Source organism: Aotus nancymaae, unplaced genomic scaffold (genome assembly GCF_030222135.1).
Source record: "Aotus nancymaae isolate 86718 unplaced genomic scaffold, 86718_ANA_hifiasm-v0.15.2.pri h1tg000067l, whole genome shotgun sequence".
NCBI classification, from domain to species: domain Eukaryota; kingdom Metazoa; phylum Chordata; class Mammalia; order Primates; family Aotidae; genus Aotus; species Aotus nancymaae.
Window position 1 is genome coordinate 25,489,542 of NW_026988482.1, and position 23,861 is coordinate 25,513,402.

The window sequence follows — 23,861 nt, forward strand, 5'->3', positions numbered from 1 at the left end:
GGCTACCGAGCAAGGCTCTGTTTCTAAACAAACAAACAAACAAACAAACAAACAAACAAACAAACAAACTCCATGAAGAGAAAGACTGTGAAGCTTTTTTTGTTCTGAACCTGGCCCCTAATAGGTGTTCAATAAATTTTTGGTAAATAAATGATTCAAATTTCTTACACTTCAAGATAAAAAGTTTGAAAAGTTGGTGGGAATAAAGTCCCAGCTCTCTTCCTAGCCCCAGACCCACAGCATTTCCGAGACTGGGTAGGTGGTGCTACACTACACAACAGACTTTTGTTTTTTAACTAATTTAACTCAAGTGGGTTGGTGAAGGCATTTCAATTGGTGGCTTTTTATGTGTAGAGAAATAATCTCTGTCCTGATTTGCAGTATCTGTTCTATTTTGGGCTGTTTTTCTCTTTTGGGCCTATTTGTATTGGAGCAATAATTTCACCATTTGGCTATGCAGAGGCTCAATTAATATTACAAATATGGTCCCATAAAATTTGCTTCTTGACATCAGAACGTTTTGTTGCTAATTACTCTCCAAGGTTTTTAATTTCAATCCCTCCTTGGTGACTTAGTGCAGAAATTTAAGGACATAATTATTTCTCCTCAAGGGAAAGAGAACTAGGTAATGGCAAGTTTCTGTGTGTTTGCCCTTCCTTCCAGGGGTATCTTGTTTTGGAGTCTATCTCCTCCCTTTTTTCTAGACAGAAAATAAATAAGCAAACAAAAACCTTATTGGAACAAAAATAGAAATTTCTGGAAAACATTAAAAGCACTCATTTACTAATGTATTCATTCAAACAATATTTACTGAGCACCTATTATGTGTGAGATCCTGCATGCTAGGGATTAAAAATAAAAAGAATATAGCATGGTGCTATCTCCAGGTAGATCACAGTCTTGAGTGGGCAGAAAGCAAGTGCTGAGAATTCTCTGACACATCTGGACACATCTGGGGGTGTTTCTCATGGTGGGACTTGTTTATTAGAACTCATCCAGAAGTGCCACATCAGTCTCCAGGAATTACAATCAGGGGAGCTTTGGCCATTTCTCATTTGAAGATCTTGGCTAACTGAAAGAAATCCACATTTTAATGATATTTTGAATGGATTGATAAAATAGGAACAGATGGTTAAAGTTTGTTATTTTAGGGAAAATAATGAAATATTGCACTGCTTAATCTGTCTTCCTGTCACACTCTTTCCTATACCCTCTCTACTGAAAGGATACTCAGATGTAACCAAACTTAAAGCAAAATACTGATATCTTCTTAGACACTAGGTCTCTTTACCTGAAAGGGTTCTAACTTTGTCAGCCATCTCTGTGTTAACTTACTTTGTCTTTTTTTTTTTTCCAGACACGTTCTCAGTTTGTCACCCAGGCTGGAGTGCAGTGGAGCAATCTCAGCTAACTGCAACATCTGCTTCCTGGATTCAAGTGATTCTCTTGTCTCAGCCTCCTAAGTAGCTGGGACTACAGGCGCATACCACCATGACTGGCTAATTTTTGTATTTTTAGTTGGCATTTCACCATGTTGGCTAGGCTGGTCTTGAACTCCTGGCCCCAAGTGATCCACCACCTCAGCCGCCCAAAATGCTGGGATTACAGGTGTAAGCCACTGTGCCCAGACTTTGTGTTAATCTACTTTGAATTGGCCCCTTATTCCAGTGCTGCCTTCTAAAAGAAGGCTTTCTAAAAGGTGTTGCTTTGGGGTAAATAAGGTGGTAGTGAAGTGAGACTAGCTTGGGTGTCTCTCTCTGCCATGAAGAAAACTAGCTCTGCAGCTGTTTTACTAACAACAGCAGACCCACTACTTGAGGAACCCAGAAGGGCAGAGATGATTGGATAACATGTTCTTGAGCTTTCCATTTACCTGACTCTGGGCTTCATATGGGCATAAGCTGTAGCTGCTGGCACCTCCTGATTAAGAGAAGGCAGAATGTTACCACTATCTCCTGCATTTTGTTTGGAATTGCCTCTATACCCACTGCATTTCTCTGAAGATTTTTTCTACCATTCTGCTTGTACAGAGCATCAGATGAGATCAACTGCTGAGAGAGGGAAGTGAGTGCTGCATTGGCACCACTGCCAGAAACTCTTGAGAATGAGCATCGTGTGCCACTTACCCACTGCTTGCCGACTTCAGTAGCAAGAGCCTCCAGAATGCTCATGGATAAACATCATCTTTGTGGCCACACATTGTTTTATGAGCTGAGTCATCAGACTGGCTGGCTCCTTAAATGCTGCTGTCTGATTCTCTAGGCAGCAGAAAACAAGGAGAGAAGATATGAAGTGTATCTCATCGAGCTTTGTAGAGAGCCAGTATCATCCACCAAAGGTGTTGGGGGATTTACCATTATGGAGTTTGCTCATGATAAAAAATTACTGATCAACTTAAACTCTATTTAGGAGAAAAAGATGATGCTGTCTGCATTTCTTGTAAATTATTTACAAAATTTGTTTGGTTATAGGCTATTTTTAATAGCCACCAGTCTTAATGAATTTCCTGCAGAAAACTTGATTCCTTCCTTGCTCATTGAGTTGCAATTTATCATGTAAGGTAATGGGTTAAACCCAAAAGTAACAGTGACATGATAAGTCAAACTGTTTGTAGACTTCTTTGTTTCTTAAATTGCTCTATCATATTTATCTTTTATATAGCTACTCAAGAAGACATTGCAATGAATTTTTAATTAAAACCAGTATGTCTATAACTAAGAAATTAACTCATTAATTAGATTTTCTGAGTTTGGAGATCTGTGATTTGCTGAGGTAAATATCTCACTTTTTCTTCCAACCTATTTCATTATGGTCTCAGAAAACATGCAAGGAGATCATTCACCCAAGAGTGTATGTTAAATTCATGTTAGGTATAGGCACTGTGTTAGTCTCTGTGTAGGGTAAAAATAATTGAAGCACAATCCTTGTCACTGAAGAAAGAAACAGATGTTTGCCAATGTGAGAGGCAGACCCGTTTGATCTCTTGGAGAAGGGTGGGATGAGTAAGTGCCACAGGAAAGGACATAATGGGTGCGAAAAATCCAGCAGAACTGAGGACAGCTGGGGAAGACTTCCTCAGGAAAGTCGCCCTGAGACAGCTCTTGGAGTGTGATGCAGATCTGTGGGTTTCAAGAGAGGAGAGGACACGGCCTGAGGGACACTGTATGCAAAGGCCCAGCCAGAACCAGGCAATGGTCTGACATTGGGATGGCCCTGAGGAATTCTGGGAAAGTAGTTTCCGGGAGTGACAGGGTCAGAACGCAGACCTTTGGGTGCTGAGAATCAAATAAATTACATTGAAATAAAAGGATTTGGAGTGGATGATTCTCCTTTGTGGTCAGACAGAGAGAGGAGGAAGAGAGAGAATGGGGGAATGAGGGTACCAACAGAACAGGTCTTCCTGGGACTGCAGGAGCCTGTGGAGCAAGGTCAGGATGAAAATGGGGCCAATGATGGGGATCCTGAGACATAGCAGGTAGTGAACATGGTGGTGGCGAGAACCCAAAGAAGAGTGGGTGGAGAGGAGGGGAGGTTACTGTGCTGAGGGTCTTGATTTTCAGAAGCAAGCTGGAAGGCAGCTCATATGCTGGGAGGGTGCATGTGCGGTGTGTTGAGTGGACTGAGAGCCTGAGGAAGGAAAGGATCAGAGCAGATGGTAGGGGGATAAGAGAGCAGGTGCATGGTCCTGCTGAAGGCCAGTGTGTGCTATGCCCTTTTGCTTCAACTCACAAAAACAATCTAAATTTAGTACAAACAGCAAGAGTGTAAAAGTCTAGGCTTAGTAAATCCCTTCTTTCTCACTTTGGTCCCTTCTTTTCCCTTTCCTGGTTGGGTTTAATGCCCCTTCCACCCTGGGTATAGTGTGCAATCATGGAGAATTTTCTTCATCTGGGAAAGCCATCATCTAAGATGGATTCAGACTGGGAACATGAGTATAAACTTGGGAAAAACTGGCCTTTAGGCTCCGTGACTGTCATCACATACAGCAGACAAGGGAGTGAAATTAGAGGATGAAATGAGCTTTAAGGTTGTTCCCTGAAGGCCTGCGTAGAGCAGCCCCACTTGTTGAATAGCTCCCTGGAGAGAGTTTTGTAAGAATGTGGTTTAATTCCACAGTATACTTTCATGGTGGCCACTGGGCAGGGGTCTATCTTTCCGGAACACTTACCTCTTTTGTTATGTTCTTGGACACCCCTGCCACCCCAGAAAAGAAGTGTATCTAGCTATTGAGAAATTCTATCATTCACAGGATGGACATTTTCTGGGCAGGAGTGGGCAGCTATGATTAGTGAGGGGAGGAGCCTAAAGATTGGAAGGTGGGAAGTGGTGGCCATAACCTAGGGGAGCATAATCAGGCCTGAGAGGAGTTACCAATTATGACACTTTGAAAGAAGAATCAACAAGCTCTATTGATTACAAGGTATTCTTGTATTAGTCTGGAGCTTGCTTTCTGGGAGTCTTAGAAGGGAAGTAAGACAAACTGAATATAGCTCCAATTCCATACAAAGAAGGAAAGGAGCCTATGGGTCAGGGCAGGCTTCCTGGAGGTGAGGGGCTGAGCTGGGCTTTGAAGAGTGGGGGTGTCTGAGAGTGCTAGTGAAGGATGACACCAGCGTTTTGACTTAGAAGTGCTAGTGACAGAGATGAGCGAATCTGCTGGGATTAGAGTTGGGAACACATTGTGGTCCAAACGTAGGTGGAAAGGAGAAGTCCTGCAGTTCCTGGCCTTTGGTAAGTGGTTGACTTGGGGGCCACAGGGTGACATTTACATGCATCAGAACGAATGGATTCTTTGGGAGGAGAGAGAAGGTCAAAGTTTCCAGTAGGAGTCAGTACTCAGGGCTCCAAGGGAGGCAGACACCCAGGAGCAGCAGGGGCCGAGTCCCGGGTAGGAATCCCCAGGGCCCAATGAAGTGCTCCTTACTAGCAAGGCGGCTGTGATTGTTCTGGCCCCAAACATTCGCCACTCAGGCCAACTCAGAGAAGCAAGAACCCAGGAGGTGTCAGCGGCCTCAGACCAAACGGCATCCAGGAGAGAGGGGCACGAGTGTACCCCACCTGGTTCCCTCGTGGCGAGTCCACCCTGTGGGCACTGGGAATACACAGGGTGGCTCCGGGGACCACTCCGACAGCACTGTGGGTGACACTGGGATGGGTCTGAAAATGGTGTCGTCTCCTCCTTCTCCGGATCTCCCCTCTCTGACCAGGAGGCCCGTGGCCATCTCGAGGCGCAGGAAAGAGGCACTGGAAGCGGAAGCGAGTGGGGAGTCCGGGTAGAGGGAGTCGCCCACCTGACCGGCCTCGCCCCCTCCGGAGTTTGCTGCAGCTGAGGGCACCAGATCGGGGGAGAAGCCTGCCCGGGGCCAGTCCAATCGCCTCTCGCAGATTTCCCTCCGCTGGCGCGCAGCAGCGGCTCGTGGATTCGCGCGCGGGCTCGGGACGGCGCGAGCCCGGGTGGCGCGAGCCCCTGCGCGGCAGGGAGTGGCGCATGCGCCGCCGTCCTGCGAGCCCGCTGGGGCGAGCCGAGCCGCGGCGGCGCCGGGAGCCAGGCGGCGGAGCTGTGAGGAAGCGAGCGGCGGCGCGGGAGCAGCGGCGACGGACAGGTGGCGAGCCCTCGCCCGCGCCGCCTGGGGCTGCTGGGCCACCCGCGGATCCTCGCGGTCCAGACGTGGCGGGGGTGGCGGCGGCATCCCGTACGGCCTGTGAGGGATGCGCCGCCCACTGCCCCGCGCCGCCTGACCGCCCCCGCCTCGGCTTGCGGTGCGCCACAGCCTGGCCCGCGGCCGTCCCCGCCGCGTTGTCGCCCGGTCGCCGCACCCGCGGGGCCGTGCCCGGCCCGGCCATGTGGACCCCCACGGAGGAGGAGAAATACGGCGTAGGTAGGTGAGGCTCCGGTCTGGCCGTGGCGGAGGTTCTGAGGGACGCGCCCAGCTCCCGGCCACGCCTGGATTCGCACCCTCGTGCCCCCGCCCCTGCCCGCAGGCTGCGCGGCCTCTGCGCTGGGCGAGCGCGGGGTGGGGGCGGGTGCGGGGGTGGGCGCGGGTCTCTGTGTGCAGAGAGGGCGGCAGGGGGCGCTGGCGGTGCGGCCTTGGCAGGTGCGGCCCGCGGGAGGGGTGGGCAAGGCCCGGGCAGTTGCCTGAGGTTTCTGGTGTGGGCCACCGGGCAGTTTTACCCGAGAAGACAAATTCTGGGAATGTGTTTTCTTCGCTCCAAAAGCTCGATTTTAATGAGTTTCCGCACCTGAATTGATGAGCCCGATGGCTGTTTATTTTTGTACTGGAACCTTACAAGAAAACAGATGAAAAATGTTGACATCATTTTCCCAATTCAAAAATTTGGACATTTGACTGCAAATATTTGATCTGTTTTAATTTTTTTGCCTTTAATATTAGAAATAATACTTTACAATGGGAAATGTTTTTGGACCATGTATGAATGTTAAGTTTAGGTATTTTATAACATGGTTTTGTTGAATATAAGAATATTCAACTTCTTCAAAAAGAATATTCAGTAAAGTATTGAATGTTTTACTTTTGCAGTGTTAGTGTTTTGTGGCAATTACGTGATACAGTTAAGCCTCATTGCATCACCTATCATCTTGTTTAGTTAGAAACAGATTTAAAATGTTGAGTGTACAGGTTTTGTTTTTCCTAAGCTCATAATGGAAAATTTTAGATAGGAAATCATTCTAAACATGATTTTTTGTTTCCCATCTTTACTGCAATTTAATCAAGATGTAGTTCACAATTCACTACAAAATAATTTGAAACTGCAGTGGCAACGAATGTTTTGGAATGCTATCAGGCAGGTTATCATGTGAAAATGGAATTTATTTAAATTTAAGGACCAGCAGAGAGGTCTTCTATTCTAGTAGAAAATCTTGTTTTAAAAGGTAACTTTCTGAAACAATTAGCTATGCTAGGATGGTGGTGATAAAGGGAGCTCTAGTCCTAGAGTCTCTATTGAGAAGGAATTGGGAAGTGATGCGAAGAGCTGGTATTCACCTCTGGGGACATTTTACCTCTTTTCTTAGAGTATTCCCTGAATACTGAGTTGATTTTGTGAAATGAGGAGTTGGTGGTTTATCTTCTCCATAACTCACTCCCAGAACTGCTTAACTAGAATAACAAGCAATTGATGTGAGTGGTCAACTCTCCAGTGGCACCCTATGATTGATTTTTTAGCGGGGGAGGAGCCCTTGAGTAGTGGACAAAGTGGAATCCAGGGTCCTAGCTTCTCTTTACTGGTGTTGTAGGCAAGTAATTTAACATCATTTTCTTAATGTGTAAATTGGGGATAATGTTTACCTATCTTACAGGGTTGTGAAAGTGAAATGAGAACATACTGAATGCTTAATAAGCGTTAGTTTCTTCTTTTCCCCTTAGTATTTAGACTAATAACACTAAGTGTGTTCGTTCTGAGACAGAGCCAATGCAAGGTAATCAAGATAGGTATATGTGAATCTCAAAGCCCTAGGATTTGGTGTGTGATTTACTCGGGAAGATGCAATGCAATTCTTGCATTCCTAGGACCATGTGTTTAGCTTTAAAAAAATTGTTATTCTCTTTGGAGGGCCACAGCACTGGGCTCAGGGCAGGGCTTAAATGCTTGCTAAATGAGAGAGACAGTTACACAGAAGGCATTTTCATAGCAGCTCTGGTTTAGTATAATTTAGATGCCCTTTCTACCAAACCAAGCAACTGTCTCCCCTATTTATCTCACAGTCTTCTTCTACTGTCCCTTCCTTAGTTATGATCTAAAAGTTTTTCTGCGAATTGTTTAAAACTCAGGACACATTTTCTTTTTTTCATAAGGATGTTAGGACTACACTTCTAGGCCTTTTCATAAAATCCATTTTATAAGGTAGCTTATATATTATGCTTATGACAAAAATAGTTACTTAAAATGGCATTTTGCTGCATCATTTAATTGCTATGAGGGCTAGCTTGAAAATGTAACCATTGTCATTGTTCCTATGAGAAAATGTTTTGAGTTTCAGCTTTGATTTTTATGACTAACTGGGAGCACAGATTTCTGTCTCTGTTTGTCAACCTATAATCAATCGTACAGCAAGGAGGGAAACCCCTTACACTTCACTTCCTAGCAATTTGGAGAAATTTGTGGAAGGCCTCCTTTTGCCCTGATTTTAGTGAAAGAAGGAGTCCCCTCTTGCAGCAGTACAAAGGGTTTTTTTCCATTGCAGCTGTTCGTTTGTGTTTGAGATCCTGTAGTATCTTATTCAATTTTTTATAATATAGGAATTCTGTACCAGTTATAACATGACTGAATTATTTTGTTTATTCATTTAGGATGAGGTGATGATTGAGCTCCCCTTTCCATTGTAATATTCTGTGAGTGACTTTAGGCAGTGGGGAGGACGTTATCCTTTTCTGAGGGTCAATGATAAGCCTGTCAGTGTGCCAGGGACTCTCACTTAGGTAACCCTATGTCAATTCCCAGAGTAGTCTTAATGTTATCGTTATCACACAGATGAAGAAACTGGATCCCAAACATTGTTATTTTTTTTTTGTCCTTCAGCGATTGTATATTTCCCTTAATTTTCTTCTTGGTAGTGGGCAGTATTTTGTGATATACTTGACTGTCTTGCTCTCTTTCTCTGATATTGTAAGGGACTGTTCTTTACTGAACTAGTTCACTCGTGTTTTGACTTCTCATGTCTCTTTCCCTCTTAGAGGATCCCTGCTTTCTTTTCTGTTGCCATGAATTCTTGGAAAGTCCTACATCCTTCCATTCTTTATTCTACCTTTCCAAGAAGCTTCCTGCTCTGAAGTGTATTAGGTGAGAAAAATCCAGCTATTTTTGTGAAACACCTGTCTTTCCCTATACTGACTGTACCCAAAGTACCAAAAGTAGAAAACGAAAACCAAGAAAATACTTTTCTCACCCTCTAATAGCAGGAACTGCAAACACCAACACTTTTTAAAACAAGAATATTTGTAATTAAACTCCTTGAATAGAAAAGCAGTAAAGGTTTGAGTATGTGTGTATTAGTTTGACGTCTTAAAAGTGGAAGCTGCTTCAGAAGGTTGTCTTGTTTATTCTGCTGCTGTCATGAGGCAGTTTTTTTTTTTTGAGAGATGGGGTCCTGCTCTTGTCACCCCCCAGGCTGGAGTGCAGTGGCATGATCATAGTTGACTGCAGCCTTGAACTCCTGGGCTCAAGTGATCCTCCTGCCACAGTCTCCCAAGTAGCTGGGACTACAGGTGTTTACCACCTTGCCTGGCTAATTTTAAAATTTTAATTAAAAAAATATTTTTTAGTGATATGGTTTTGCTATGTTGTCCAGGCTGGCCTCAAGCTGCTGGCTTCAAGCTGTCCTCCCACCTTGGCCTCCCGAGTCACTGGGATTATACCTGTGAGCACTGTGCCCAGCTATGGCAAATGTTTAAATAATTCAGGACATTTATTGCTTATTTTTTCTTAATCCTTTTGAATAGAGCATGAAAAATTTTTCTCGTTACCAATCTGAAGATGTTACATTTTAGTTTTGTAATATTTATTTTTTCCTATTTAAAAAGTAATACATATTTTATGCATTACTTTTACCTAATTTCCTTTTGCTTGGGTTTCCCCAGAAAGGGAAGAAAAGCACTTAAAAAAAGTCAAAAACAACAAAACCCTGAGTCCTTAAAAGAAACTTGTAAAGATCCTGTGGTACAGGAAAAGAATCTGAAGGTGGGAGGGAACAGATCCTTGAAATCAGATCTGAAAGAACCAGTGTTCAGAAAATTTGAGTAAATGTGTTGGCAAATGGACTAGAACTCCCCAAAATAGTCTGAAGGCAGTGTGCTCTTTAGTTATTAATTCAATGAGGGAAGCCCAACCTTTACAACCTCTGGAAGGGCCCCAATATCCCTTTAGAGGTAAAGACAGCCACAAGGGGCAGGAAAGATACCCATCACTTTATTTTGTTCTGAAAAGTGAGGAAGTGCTTGATGTCTTATGTTTATCTTTTCTGTTTATGAGGAACTTCCACATTCATGATTCTACTTGAGCTTTACACTCCATCACCACCTCTCCCCTCTTTTTTAAACAGATGAGAAAGAAGCCTTATGTAAGAGAAATTAAGTGACTGATCTAAGGTACTTTGATAGTAGATGCTGAGTTGAGATTTGAACCTAGGACTTTGAGATTCTAAGCCACAGATTGTTTTATTGTACCATGTCATCTGAAAGGAATTTGTCAGTAGTATATGCCTCTGGCTTGAAAGATGAGACATACTTAAGGAATTTTATTTCTGTATTGGACTTTTTTTTCTTTTCTTTGTCTTTTTTTTTTTTTTTTTTTTTTTTTAAGACAGAGTCTTGCTGCAATGCCCAGGGAGGAGTACAGTGGCACAATCTCAGCTAACTACAACGTCTACCTCCTGGGTTTAAGAGAGTCTCCTGTCTCAGCCTCCTGAGTAGCTGGGACTATAGGCATGCACCACCATGCCTGGCTAATTTTTTTTGTATTTTTAGTAGAAACGGGGTTTCACCATATTGGTCAGGCTGGTCTCTAATTCCTGGCCTCAAGTGATCTACCTGCCTTGGCCTCTCAAAGTGCTGGGATTACAGGCATGAGCCAACGTGCCTGGCTTTTTTTTTTTTTTTTAAGACAGGGTCTTGCTTTGTCACTCAGGCTAGTGTGCCATGGCATGATCATAGCTCACAGTAACCTTGAACTCCTGGTCTCAAACCATCCTTACCAATAGCTAGGACAACAGGCCCACGCCACCACGCCCAGCTAATTTTTAAATTTTTTGTAGAAACTGGGTCTCGCTATTTTGCTCAGGGTGGTCTTGAACTCCTGGTCTCAAGAGACCCTCCCTCCTTGGCCTCCCAAAGTGGCAGGTTTACAGGCATGAGCCACTGCGCCCAGCCTGCTGCCTACTTTTTAATGGGATTATTTGGTTTTGCTGTTGAGTTCCTTGTATGTTCTGCATATTAGTCTCTTATAAGATAAATCGTTTGCAAATATTTTCTCCCATTCTGTAGGTTGTCTCTTTACTCTGTTTGTTTCCTTTGCTGTGCAGAAGCTTTTAGTTTAATGTAGCCCCACTTGTCTTTTTTTGTTTTTGTTACCTGTGCTTTTGAGGTCTTAGTCATAAAATCTTTGCCTAGATGAATGTCCTGAAGTATTTTCCCTATGTTTTCTTTTAGTAGATACATAGTTTTGGGTCTTATGTTAAAGTTTTTAATCATTTTAAGTCTGTTGAGTAGACTTCAGATTTCTAGTTCATTTTATCATGCAGTGTTAGAATACGCTTTAGAAACATTAAGCTAAATTGTAAACATGGCACCTATTTCTGTGTAGTATTATTAGACACATTCTGATGCACGACAGTCTCAAAAGAATGGTCATTGAGGTTGAAGGTACTTTATCATCATACCATATTTTTACATTGGTGCTAAATTTTAATTTTTAATAGCTTGTATTTTGAATTTTTTTGAATTTTTGTTTTTATTCTTTAAGAATGATCTGAAATTATTCCCAATATGTAAACATTATTGGATATGCTGTATTATGATTTAAATTCCAATGTTATGCGTTTAATGTAATGAACAAACCTGTTTATGATTATGCATTTAAGTGTCTTACATACCCCCTCTTGACAGATTTTGCATGGAAAGCAAGTTTTTTTTTCACATAAAGGCTCTGGAAACCTTAAAAAAATTTTTTATACATTACCAAATAATTTTAGCTGTGGCCTAAGTACTTGCAGTTGATTTGCTGTATCACACCTTAGGATACTCTAGTAAAGATAATTACTATGTTGGGAAATGTCATTCAGAAGCTTCCTGTTTTCCTGCTTATCTACAATGGATTAAAACCACATCCTCCTGCTTCAATCTGATTCTCCCTCTCCCTTTGGAACTCATTCATGAGCTCTTGCTAATAAGTGAGAACCAACATGATAGAAGAATTAGAGTGTGATAAAACAGAACTTGATAGTACTGTTTAGTACCATACCTTTAACAGATATGTATTTGGCCTATATTCAAACATATCTATTGCCAGTGCCCTCACCACTTTTTGGGACAGTCCATTTTATTGTTAGCTGTATGAGAACATTCTTATTGAGTACAATAATGACTCCCTGTAGTTTCTTATAAGTCTTTGTTCTGTGCTCGCATATAAATAACTTGCATCATAGCTCTTCAGTAAGTAAGAAATTTTAGAACTCTAAGAAATCTTAGAGATAATATGGTTTAAGGCCCTAGAGCTAAGACTAGTTGGAATAGCTAGCATTCATTGAGTGTTTATCATATGTCTAGTACTTTCATGTTATGGTTTAAATTTGCATGTTCAGCCTCATCCACTGACCTGTTTGTACTTTACCCTTTAGCCCAACTGAACTTTCCCCAGGTTCTTCTGTTTGTACTTAACTTAAAACTAGTGCTGCCATGTGCCAGGGTCGTTAAACACTTATTTGCTGCGTCATGTCTTTGTTCATATTGTTCCTTCTACATAGAGTGCCTTTCCCCTATGTCTTCATTTCTTAAATTATTTCCAGCCTGCCAAGACTTCTCTCATATGTTGTTATCTCTGTAAATCCTGTCCTAGATTCTTGGCCTTACCCCTCTCTTTCTCCAACCAGATATATTTTATTCTGTATTAAATCTTCTTATACTTTGTACTTTATAGTGTTACATTAACCTTATCCTCTTCCATTAGACTAATGTCTTTCCAACTTTTGACTATGACCTACAGTAAGAAATACATTTAAAATTGTTATCTTGGGCTGGGCACAGTGGCTCACGTCTGTCATCCCAGCACTTTGGGAGGCCTAGTTGGGTGGATCACTTGAGATCAGGAGTTTGAGACCAGCCTGGTCAACATGGTGAAACCCTGTCTCCACTAAAAATATAAAAATTAGCTGAATGTGGTGGTGTACCCTTGTAATCCTAGCTACTTGGGAGGCTGAGGCAGGAGAATCGCTTGAACCTAGGAAGGGGAGGTTGCAGTGAGCCGAGATTGTGCCACTGCACTCCAGTCTGGGCAACAGAGTGAGACTCCATCTAAAAAAAAAAATTGTTATTTTATATGTGTGTATTATGTGCATTTATTCATATGTATGAAAAAGTTAAAAGTTTAATGATATGGTACTTTTACTGTGTGCTTTGTGCAGTATATGCCGATATTTTCTGTTTATTTTTATTTTATTAAAAAATATTGGTGACAACTCAATTGATTTCATGAGCCATGGTTTAAAAAAACATGCTTTAAAAGTAGGGATTATGGGGCCAGGTGTGGTGGCTCACGCCTGTAATCCCAGCATTTTGGGAGGCAGAGGAGGATGGATCATGAGGTCAGGAGTTCAAGACCTGCCTGACCAACATGGTGAAACCCTGTCTCTACTAAAAATACAAAAATTAGCCAGGTGTGGTGATGCGTGCCTATAATCCCAGCTATTCAGGAAGCTGAGGCAGGAGAATCATGTGAACCCGGGAAGGGGAGGCTGCAGTTAGCCAAGATTGTGCCACTGCACTCCAGCCTAGGCAACAGAGCGAGACTCCATTTAAAAAAAAATAAATAGGGCCGGGCACGGTGGCCACGCCTGTAATCCCAGCACTTTGGGAGGCCGAGATGGGTGGATCATGAGGTCAAGAGATCGAGACCATCCTGGTCAATATGGTGAAACCCCGTCTCTACTAAAAACACAAAAAATTAACTGGGCATGGTGGCGCGTGCCTGTAATCCCAGCTACTCAGGAGGCTGAGGCAGGAGAATTGCCTGAACCCAGGAGGCGGAGGTTGTGGTGAGCCAAGATTGCGCCATTGCACTCCAGCCTGGGTAACAAGAGCGAAACTCCGTCTCAAAAAAAAAAAAAATAAATAAAGAGAAGTAGGGATTATGCAATGCTTATCTTTGTTTGTTTGTTTTATGTTTTTGAGATGGAGCCTTGCCCTGTCACCCCAGTATGGAGTGCAGTGGCACAATCTTGGCTCAGTGCAACCTCTGCCTCCCAGGTTCAAGCGATTCTCATGCCTCAGCCTCCTAAGTAGCTGGGATTACAGGTGCATGCTACCACACTTGGCTAATTTTTGTGTTTTTAGTAGAGATGGGATTTCACCATGTGTTCCAGGCTAGCCTTGAACTCCTAATCTCAAGTGATCCTCCTAAAGTGTTGGGAGTACAGGCATGAGCCACTGCACCCAGACCATCTTTGTATTCTTGGCGGATATACCTTGGACCCGGGCTTGTAGAAGGTTTTACACACAAATTTGTAGCATCAAATTGGACATTTTTGTTAATGTGGCATTAAGTCTGACTTTTGGATATTTTTGAGCTGCCATTTCACAGTGATTGCTCATATTGAATTTATAACAACTAAATTCTAGGTTTTATTTCATATGAACTGAAGTCAAGCTATATCCCCTCCATCTTGAACTTCCGTGATTGATATTAAACAGAAATATAAAATTTTAGTTTTATTTAAAAAATATTTTCTCCTGAAACTGATAAGCAACTTCAGCAAAGTCTCAGGATACAAAATCAATGTGCAAAAATCACAAGCATTCCTATACACCAATAACAGAATTAAAGAGAGCCAAATCAAGAACGAACTGCCATTCACAATTGCTACAAAGAGAATAAAATACCTAGGAATACAACTAACAAGGAACGTAAAGGACCTCTTCAAGGAGAACTACAAACCACTGCTCAACGAAATAAGAGAGGACACAAACAGATGGAGAAACATTCCATGTTCATGGTTAGGAAGAATCAATATCATGAAAATGGCCATACTGCCCAAAGTAATTTACAGATTCAACGCTATCCCCATCAAGCTACCAATGACCTTCTTCACAGAACTGGAAAAAACCACCTTAAACTTCATATGGAACCGAAAGAGAGCCCGCATAGCCAAGTCAATTCTAAGCAAAAAGAACAAAGCAGGAGGCATCACACTACCGGACATCAAACTATACTACAAGGCTACAGTAATCAAAACAGCATGGTACTGGTACCAAAACAGACATATAGACCAATGGAACAGAACAGAGGCCTCGGAGGCAACACAACATATCTACAATGATCCAATCTTTGACAAACCTGATAAAAACAAGCAATGAGGAAAGGATTCCCTGTTTAATAGGTGGTGTTGGGAAAACTGGCTAACCATATGCAGAAAGCAGAAACTGGACCCCTTCCTGACACCTTACACTAGAATTAACTCCAGATGGATTAAAGACTTAAACATAAGACCTAACACCATAAAAACCCTACAAGAAAACCTAGGCAAAACCATTCAGGACATAGGCGTAGGCAAGGACTTCATGACCAAAACACCAAAAACATTGGCAACAAAAGCCAAAATAGACAAATGGGACCTAATCAAACTCCACAGCTTCTGTATGGTGAAAGAAACAGTCATTAGAGTGAATCGGCAACCAACAGAATGGGAAAAAATTTTTGCAGCTTACCCATCTGACAAAGGGCTGATATCCAGAATTTACAACGAACTAAAACAGATTTACAAGAAAAAAACAAACAAGCCCATTCAAAAATGGGCGAAGGATATGAACAGATACTTTACAAAAGAAGACATACATGAGGCCAACAAGCATATGAAAAAATGCTCATCATCACTGGTCATTAGAGAAATGCAAATCAAAACTACATTGAGATACCATCTCACGCCAGTTAGAACGGCAATCATTAAAAAATCTGGAGACAACAGATGCTGGAGAGGATGTGGAGAAATAGGAACACTTTTACACTGTTCATGGGAGTGTAAATTAGTTCAACCATTGTGGAAGACAGTGTGGCGATTCCTCAAGGACCTAGAAATAGAAATTCCATTTGACCCAGCAATCCCATTACTGGGTATATATCCAAAGGATTATAAATCATTCTACTATAAGGACACATGCACACGAATGTTCACTGCAGCACAGTTTACAATAGCAAAGACCTGGAACCAACCCAAATGCCCATCGATGATAGACTGGACAGGAAAAATGTGGCACATATACACCATGGAATATTATGCAGCTATCAAAAACGAGGAGTTTGTGTCCTTTGTAGGGACATGGATGAACCTGGAAAGCATCATTCTCAGCAAACTGACACAAGAACACAAAATCAAACATCGCATGTTCTCACTCATAGACGGGCGTTGAACAATGGGAACACATGGACACAGGGAGGGGAGCACTAAACACTGGGGTCTGTTGCAGGGGAGTGAGGGCGGACAGCGGGGGGTGGGGAGTTGGGGAGAGATAGCATGGGGAGAAATACCACATATAGGTGAAGGGGAGGAAGGCAACAAATCACACTGCCACGTATGCACCTATGCAACAATCTTGCATGTTTTTCACATGTACCCCAAAATCTAAAATGCAATAAAAAATATTTTATATTTCTGTTAACATTTTAACCACTGTATTTGGCTCATGAGTACAACCTGTCAAATCTTTTTGAAGCTTAAATTTGTGATTCAAGATTTTACCATCTTTTCTTTGAACCTTTATGCAATTGGTAAGTGTGTCTTCTGTGTTTTTCCAAGTGGCTAATAAACAAGTGTGTAAACAAGTAGTGTTTCCAGTGTCGTGATTTGGATGCAGACTATTTGTATGAAGATTTTGTGATTGTGCCAGCTGTGCCACCTTTGTGAACTAGATAATGTTTGGGGTTAGGTTGGGCTCCTTAGCCTTAGTTCATGGCTATGGTGTTTTAAGGGGGAAAGATGCTGCTAAAAGATCTGTGTGGACTTATTAAAGCATGGGGAATGAGAAAGAAATATCAGCATTGGAAAGATGTTAACTTCATTTTCACGTTCCTCTACAGGAGGAAGGGTAGTGCTAAACTTTTCTTGAGTTTTGTTTCTGACATTCCCCTTCCCTCCCCTCCCCTCCCCTCCCCTCCCCTCCCCTCCTGTCCCCTCCCCTCCCCTCCCCTCCCCACAATGGCGCCTCGCTCTGTCACCCAGGCTGGAGTGCAGTGGTGCAGTCTTGGCTCACTGCAACCTCTGCCTCCTGGGTTCAAGCGATTCTCCTGCCTCAGCCTCCCGAGTAGCTGGGACTACAGGCCCATGCCACCACACCCAGCTAACTTTTTTATTGTGTGTGTATTTTTAGTAGAGATGAGGTTTCACCATCTTGGCCAGGCTGAGCTTGAATTCCTGACCTCAAGTGATCTGCCTGCCTTGACCTCCCAAAGAGCTGGGATTACAGGCATGAGCCACTGTGGCCAGGCTCTCTCCACATTTTCTACACTCTAGATATACTGGATAATTCACCCTTTTCCAGACAGGACTATAACGTTTCTACCTTTATTGCTGTACTCAGGGTGTTGTTATATCATTGGAATCCCATGATTCCCTTTCTCTGCTTGGGGAATGTCAACCGAGAAAAAGCTCAAACATCATCTCTTTTTTATGCCTTTCCCAACTCTGCTTGATATAAATAAGCATTGCTGCTTCTACTGCAGTTGGTTCCAACTTCTAATATGGTATTTATCCCTTTAGATCGTACTTAATTGCATCTCTGTCTCAGGGACTGAGTTTCTTGAGGATAAGGAACTTTGTCTTCATGTTTGTATCGTCAGGACCTAGTTCATAGTGAGTGACTGGTGAATGCTTAATTAAGAGTCCAACCTAGTGAAGAATTTTATTTTGCTCTATTAATCCTTACAGTATTTTAAAAGGCAGGCTGTAAATCTAATAATATTTGATTGTTAGAAATTTGTGACATCATGAGTATACTTCTTTTTTTCTCTTGGCCTTTCTCTTTCTTGAGCCTGTCAGAGAGATTTACAGCCTATGGCTAAGTTCAAATGACAGATTTTGAGTGGGAGCCTTAGGATTCCAGTATGAATCCCACTCTCTCACCTACAGTTTCACAGTCATTGCAACAGTGATCCAGAACTCTTACAGCAGGTAATTAGGATGCAGTTTGAACTTATCCTGACAATACCCCTTTTGTTTGACATCTTTGGGGAAATGCTGTGTTTTAGATGAGTGACTTTTCCAGGGAACTCAAGGTTAAACCTTTAAGAGCACCAATAAGATATTTTGTCTATTTTTGTTAGAATTTTTTCTAAAATATGACATATCTAGTCTTTCCTATATTGTGAATTCAATATCTTGAATACATTTGAGCTTTTTATTTTTCTATGTAACATTTCCTTCTGATTACATAAGATATATATCATTACAGAAATGTCAGTAAATGTAGAAAAACATATGAAAAGAACATAAAGGTGATCTCTTATTTTTGTTACCTAGATAACACCTCTCAACACATTAGCATATCTTCTAGTTTTTTTTTTGTATATACGTTTAAGTAGGCATTTAAAATAAATTTAGAACTATGCTGCTTATATTGTTTTGCAGTCTACTTTTATTTTAAATCTGTCATACTTTGAACATGTTCTTACATCTGGATTCTTCACTCTTTTGAGACTGCTGTTCTGTAATACAGATATACTATCCTTTACTTACTTTCCTACTTTTGAGCAGTTGGGTGTTTGAAATTAACTGTTGCCAAATTGTCCTTTAGGACAGTGAGGGTACTTGTTTTCTGCATCTTTGTTAGCATAGGGCATTTTTTTTCTCCACATACTTGCATTTTGAAAAATTTCAAAATTGATACATGCTTGAGAGGAATAAATCGTCAAACATGATAAAAGTAAAAGGTCCCCTGCTACTGCTTCTTGAGTATCAATTGTTTAACTGAATTTCTAGTGATTTGACATTATTAATACAAAAAAGTGGTTATTACAATTATGATGTTAATACGGGGATATTTGTTTCTTCCTCACTGACATCCATAGGAAAATTGTTAGTTCCAGTGAGTGTATGCTTCAGGATGAAGTTCTCATCAAATCTCCTTGTAGCTGGACTTGTCACGCCATTATGGTGTGTTAAGTCACCATCTTGACACAAAAATCCTGGAATAATTCTATGAAAGCAGAACCCTTACTACCAAATTCTTTTTCTCCAGTGCTTAAAGCATGAAAGTTTTCTGCTGTCTTTGGAACTTTGTCTGCAAACAGCTCAAAGGCGACATGGTCCAAGGGCTGTCCGTGGCCTAGGACATGGTGGGGTTGACCATGGCTGGTGGCAGGGAGGTCTGGGGGGCAGTGGTGTCTGCAAAGCCTTGCCCATTTTCTTTTTTTGAAATGGACTTTTGCTCTTGTTGCCCAGGTTGGAGTGCAATGGTGTGATCTTGGCTCACTGCAACCTCCACCTCTTGGGTTCAAGCGATTCTCCTGCCTCAACCTCCTGAGTAGCTGGGATTACTTGTATTTTTAGTAGAGATGGGATTTCTCTGTGTCGGACAGGCTGGTCTCAAACTCCCGACTTCAGGTGATCCGCCCACCACAGCCTCCCAAAGTGTTGGGATTACAGGCGTGAGCCACCACGCCCAGCTGCCTTGCCCATTTTCTAATTGAGTTGTTTGTTTTTTTGTTGTTGAGTTGTAGGAGTTCTTTATAGTTTTTGAATATTAATCCTTTATACAGTAGTCACCAACCTTTTTGACACCAGGGACTGGTTTTGTGGAAGACAGTTTTTCTACAGACGGGATGGGGGGATGGTTTCAGGATGATTCAAGGGCATTGCATTTATTGTGTACTTTATTTCCATTTTTATTACATTGTAATATATAATGAAATAATTTTACAACTTACCATAATGTAGAATCAGTGGGAGCCCTGAACTTGTTTTCCTGTGACTAGATGGTCCTATGTGGGGATGACAGAAGACAGTGACACCAGAAGTGTGTTGCTTATGTCCAGTCTGTGCCTTGATCTCATTTTGGTTGCTCTCACTGAAGAAAACCCTGCTGCGCAAAGATAGGATGTTGGAAATGGAAGCAGGCTTTTCAGTGCTTTTGTGGCAATCTCAGGATATTGCGCCTTGACTTTAATCCAGAATGTATGGAGATTTGAAGTTATCCCAAACATACTATTATTATTATTTGAGACAGAGTCTCAACTCCCGGATTTGGGCAATTCTTCTGCCTCAGCCTCCTGAGTAGCTGGGGCTACAGATGTGCGCCACCACATCCAGCTAATTTTTGTATTTTTTAGTAGAGATGGGGTTTCACCATGTTAGCTAGGATGGTCTCAATCTCTTGACCTCATGATCCACCCGCCTTGGCCTTCCAAAGTGCTGGGATTACAGGTGTGAGCCACTGTGCCCGGCCCCAGACATACTATTAATGCTCCCATCATTTGTGATCTCAAGCAGTTGATCCTCTTCTAGCATGGACAAAATCGATTCACTTGGTTTATTCACAAATGGGTCGTGGATCCATTCCTTCCCAGTTTGGGGGTCTTTTGTGGTTGGGAAGTAATGCTCAGACTCTTTTGAAAGCTGAGATAGGTGATCACGCACCAGCTGGAAGAAAGAAGGCCCTAGCTCAGTCTCTTAAAATCTCTGCTGGCCGAGGGTGGTGGCTCACACCTATAATCCCAGCACTTTGGGAGGCCGAGGCAGATGGATCACCTGAGGTCAGGAGTTTGAGACCAGCCTGGCCAATGTGGTGAAAAGTATTGCTACTAAAAATACAAAAATCAGCTGGGTGCGGTGGCACACACTTGTAATCCCAGCTACAGGGAAGGCTGAGGCAGGAAAATCATTTGAACCTGGGAGATGGAGGCTACAGTGAGCCGAGATTGTGCCACTACACTCCAGCTTGGACAACTGAGTGAGATTCGATCATCAAACAAATAAGCAAACAAACAAATAAATAAAAGGCTGGGTGCAGTGGCTCATGCCTATAATCCCAGCACTTTGGGAGGCCAAGGCTGATGGATCACTTGAGATCAGTAGTTCAAGACCAGACTGGCCAACATGGTGAAACCCCATCTCTACTAAAAATACAAAAAATTAGCTGGACATAGTGGCGTGTGTCTGTAATCTCTGCTACTTGGAAGGCTGAAGTAGGAGAATTGCTTGAACCTGGGAGGCGGAGGTTTCAGTGAGCCGAAATTGTGCCACTGCACTCTAGCAATAGAGTGAGACTCCGTCGCAAGACAAAACAAAACAAAACAAAAACTCTTTGCTAAATCCCGATGTTCACTTATCGCCCCTATAATTCTTGTTTTGGTTCAAATGCAGCCACTTTATCTACTGACTTGAACATGGTGTTGTTTGCCCCTGAAGTGACACATTGAGTAGGTTGAATATGCCACACAAGCAAGCAGTTTGTGACCCATTCTTTGTCACTGAAATATGCTGCCAGTGGTGACTGACTGTATTTCTAAAAGAAATCATTGGAGCTGCTCTCAACTCAAAAACTCTGGCCAGTGATCTACCTTTAGAAAGCCATTTCACTTCTGTATATAAGAGAAGACATGTATGCTCTGTGTCTATCTCCTCACAGAGCTACACGAATGGGCATGAGCTAAGGGCATGTACTTTAATGTGGTTGATAATTTTAATTACATCTTGCAAAATGTTAAGTTCAGGCGGCATATTTTGTCTTTTAATGCAAGGTGCTTGGTCTCCATGTGGTGAAAGTTTTGAAGGATTCATGGCTTTGTTGGTTAGCTGGTTGCCACATACTATACAAAGTACTTGGAGAATGTGAATCATCTGTTGCAGTGAACCTGTAATTTAAGTCGAACTCTTGTTATTTTCATTTATTTATTAGTTATTTTTTGAGACAGAGTCTCACTTTGTTGCCCAGGCTGGAGTACAGTGGTGCAGTCTTGGCTGACTACAACCTCCGCCTCCCGGGTTCAAGCGATTGTCCTGCCTCAGCCTCCCAAGTAGCTAGGATTATAGGTGCATGCACCACTCCCGGCTAACTTTTGTATTTTTTACAGTAGAGACAGGGTTTTGCCATGTTGGCTAGACTGGTCTCAAACTTCTGACCTCAGGTGATCTGCCTGCCTCGGCCTCTTAAAGTGCTGGGATACAGGCATGAGCCACCACACTCAGCCGATATTTTCTTTTAAATGTAACTTTCTTTATTGTTGGCCTTCATATATATATATTCACTTTAGGTTCTGGGGTACATGTGCAGAACATGTAGGATTGCTGCATAGGTACATACATGGCAATGTGGTTTACTGCCTCCATCCCCCGTCACCTATGGTATTTCTCCACGTTATCCCTCCCTAACCTTTCTACCCCTTGCTGTCCCTCCCCTAGTCCCCCAATAGACCCCAGTGTGTGATGCTCCCCTCCCTGTGTCCATGTGTTCTCATTGTCTCACCTGCCTATAAGTGAGAACATGTGGTGTTTGATTTTCTGTTCTTGTGTCAGTTTGCTGAGAATGATGGCTTCCAGATTCATCCATGTCCCTACAAAGGACACAAACTCATTGTTTTTTATGGATGCATAGTATTCCATGGTGTATATGTGCCACATTTTCCTTGTCCAGTCTACCATGGATGGGCATTTGGGTTGGTTCCAGGTCTTTGCTATTGTAAACAGTGCTGCAGTGAACATACCTGTGCATGTGTCTTTATAAGAGTACAATTTGTAATCCTTTGGTTATATACCCAGTAATGGGATTATTGGGTCAAATGGAATATCTATTTCTAGGTCCTTGAGGAATTGCCACACTGTCTTCCACAATGGTTGAACTAATTTACACTCTCACCAACAGTGTGAAAGGGTTCCTATTTCTCCACATCCTCTCCAGCATCTGTTATCTCGAGAATTTTTAATGATTGCCATTCTAACTGGTGTGAGGTGGTATCTCAATGCAGTTTTGATTGCATTTCTCTAATGACCAGTGATGATGAGCATTTTTTCATATGTTCATTGGCCTCATATATATCTTCTTTTGAAAAGTGTCTGTTCATGTCTTTCGCCCACTTTTGAATGGGTTTGTTTGTTTTTTTCTTGTAAATCTGTTTCAGTTCTTTGTAGATTCTGGATATTAGCCCTTTGTCAGATGGGTAGATTGCAAAAATTTTTTCCCATTCTGTTGGTTGCCGGTTCACTCTACTGATTGTTTCTTTTGCTGTACATAAGCTCTTGAGTTTAATTAGATCCCATTTGTCTATTTTGGCTCCTGTTGCCAATGCTTTTGGTGTTTTAGTCATGAAGTCCTTGCCTATGCTGATGTCCTGAATGGTTTTGCCTAGGTTTTCTTGTAGGGTTTTTATGGTGTTAGATCTTATGTTTACGTCTTTACTCCATCTGGAGTTAATTTTAGTGTAAGGTGTCAGGAAGGGGTCCAGTTTCAGCTTTCTGCACATGGCTAGCCAGTTTTCCCAACACCATTTATTGAACATTTGAGTCCTTTCCCCGTTGCTTGTTTTTGTCAGGTTTGTCAAAGATCAGATGGTTGTAGATGTGTGGTGTTGCCTCCGAGGCCTCTGTTTTGTTCCATTGGTCTACATCTCGGTTTTGGTAACAGTACCATGCTGTTTTGGTTACAGTAGCCTTGTAGTATAGTTTGAAGTCATGCAGCGTGATGTCTCCAGCTTTGTTCTTTTTGCTTAGGATTATCTTGGCTATGTGGGCTCTCTTTTGGTTCCATATGAAGTTTAAGGTGTTCTTTTTCTAGTTCTTTGAAGAGGGTCATAGGTAGCTTAATGGGGACAATGTTGATATATAAATTAGTTTGGGCAGTATGGCCATTTTCATGATAATGGATTCTTCCTAACCATGAGCATGGAATGTTTTTCCATCTGTTTGTCTCCTCTCTTATTTCCTTGAGCAGTGATTTGTAGTTCTCCTTGAAGAGGTCCTTCACATCCTTTGTTACTTGTATTCCTAGATATTTTATTCTCTTTGTAGCAATTGCAAATGGCAGTTCGTTCTTGATGTGGTTCTCTTTAAGTCTGTTACTGGTGTATAGGAATGCTTGTGATTTCTGCACATTGATATTGTATCCTGAGACTGCTGAAGTTGCTTTTCAGTTTAAGGAGATTTTGGGCTGAGA

General features: G+C 42.2%; 1 protein-coding gene across 5 annotated transcripts in view; it reads left to right on the forward strand.

Annotated features, from left to right (window-relative positions):
* Positions 1 to 5,807: 5,807 nt before the first annotated feature.
* The window catches only part of DOCK3 (dedicator of cytokinesis 3), a 610,183-nt gene continuing 592,129 nt past the window's right edge, over positions 5,808 to 23,861 (forward strand). For all 5 annotated transcript variants that reach the window (XM_064367135.1, XM_064367139.1, XM_064367136.1 and 2 more), the window contains exon 1: positions 5,808 to 5,879. In XM_064367135.1, coding sequence (XP_064223205.1) covers positions 5,843 to 5,879 — 37 coding nt within the window. In that variant the 5' untranslated portion in view covers positions 5,808 to 5,842. The remainder of the gene's footprint in view (positions 5,880 to 23,861) is intronic.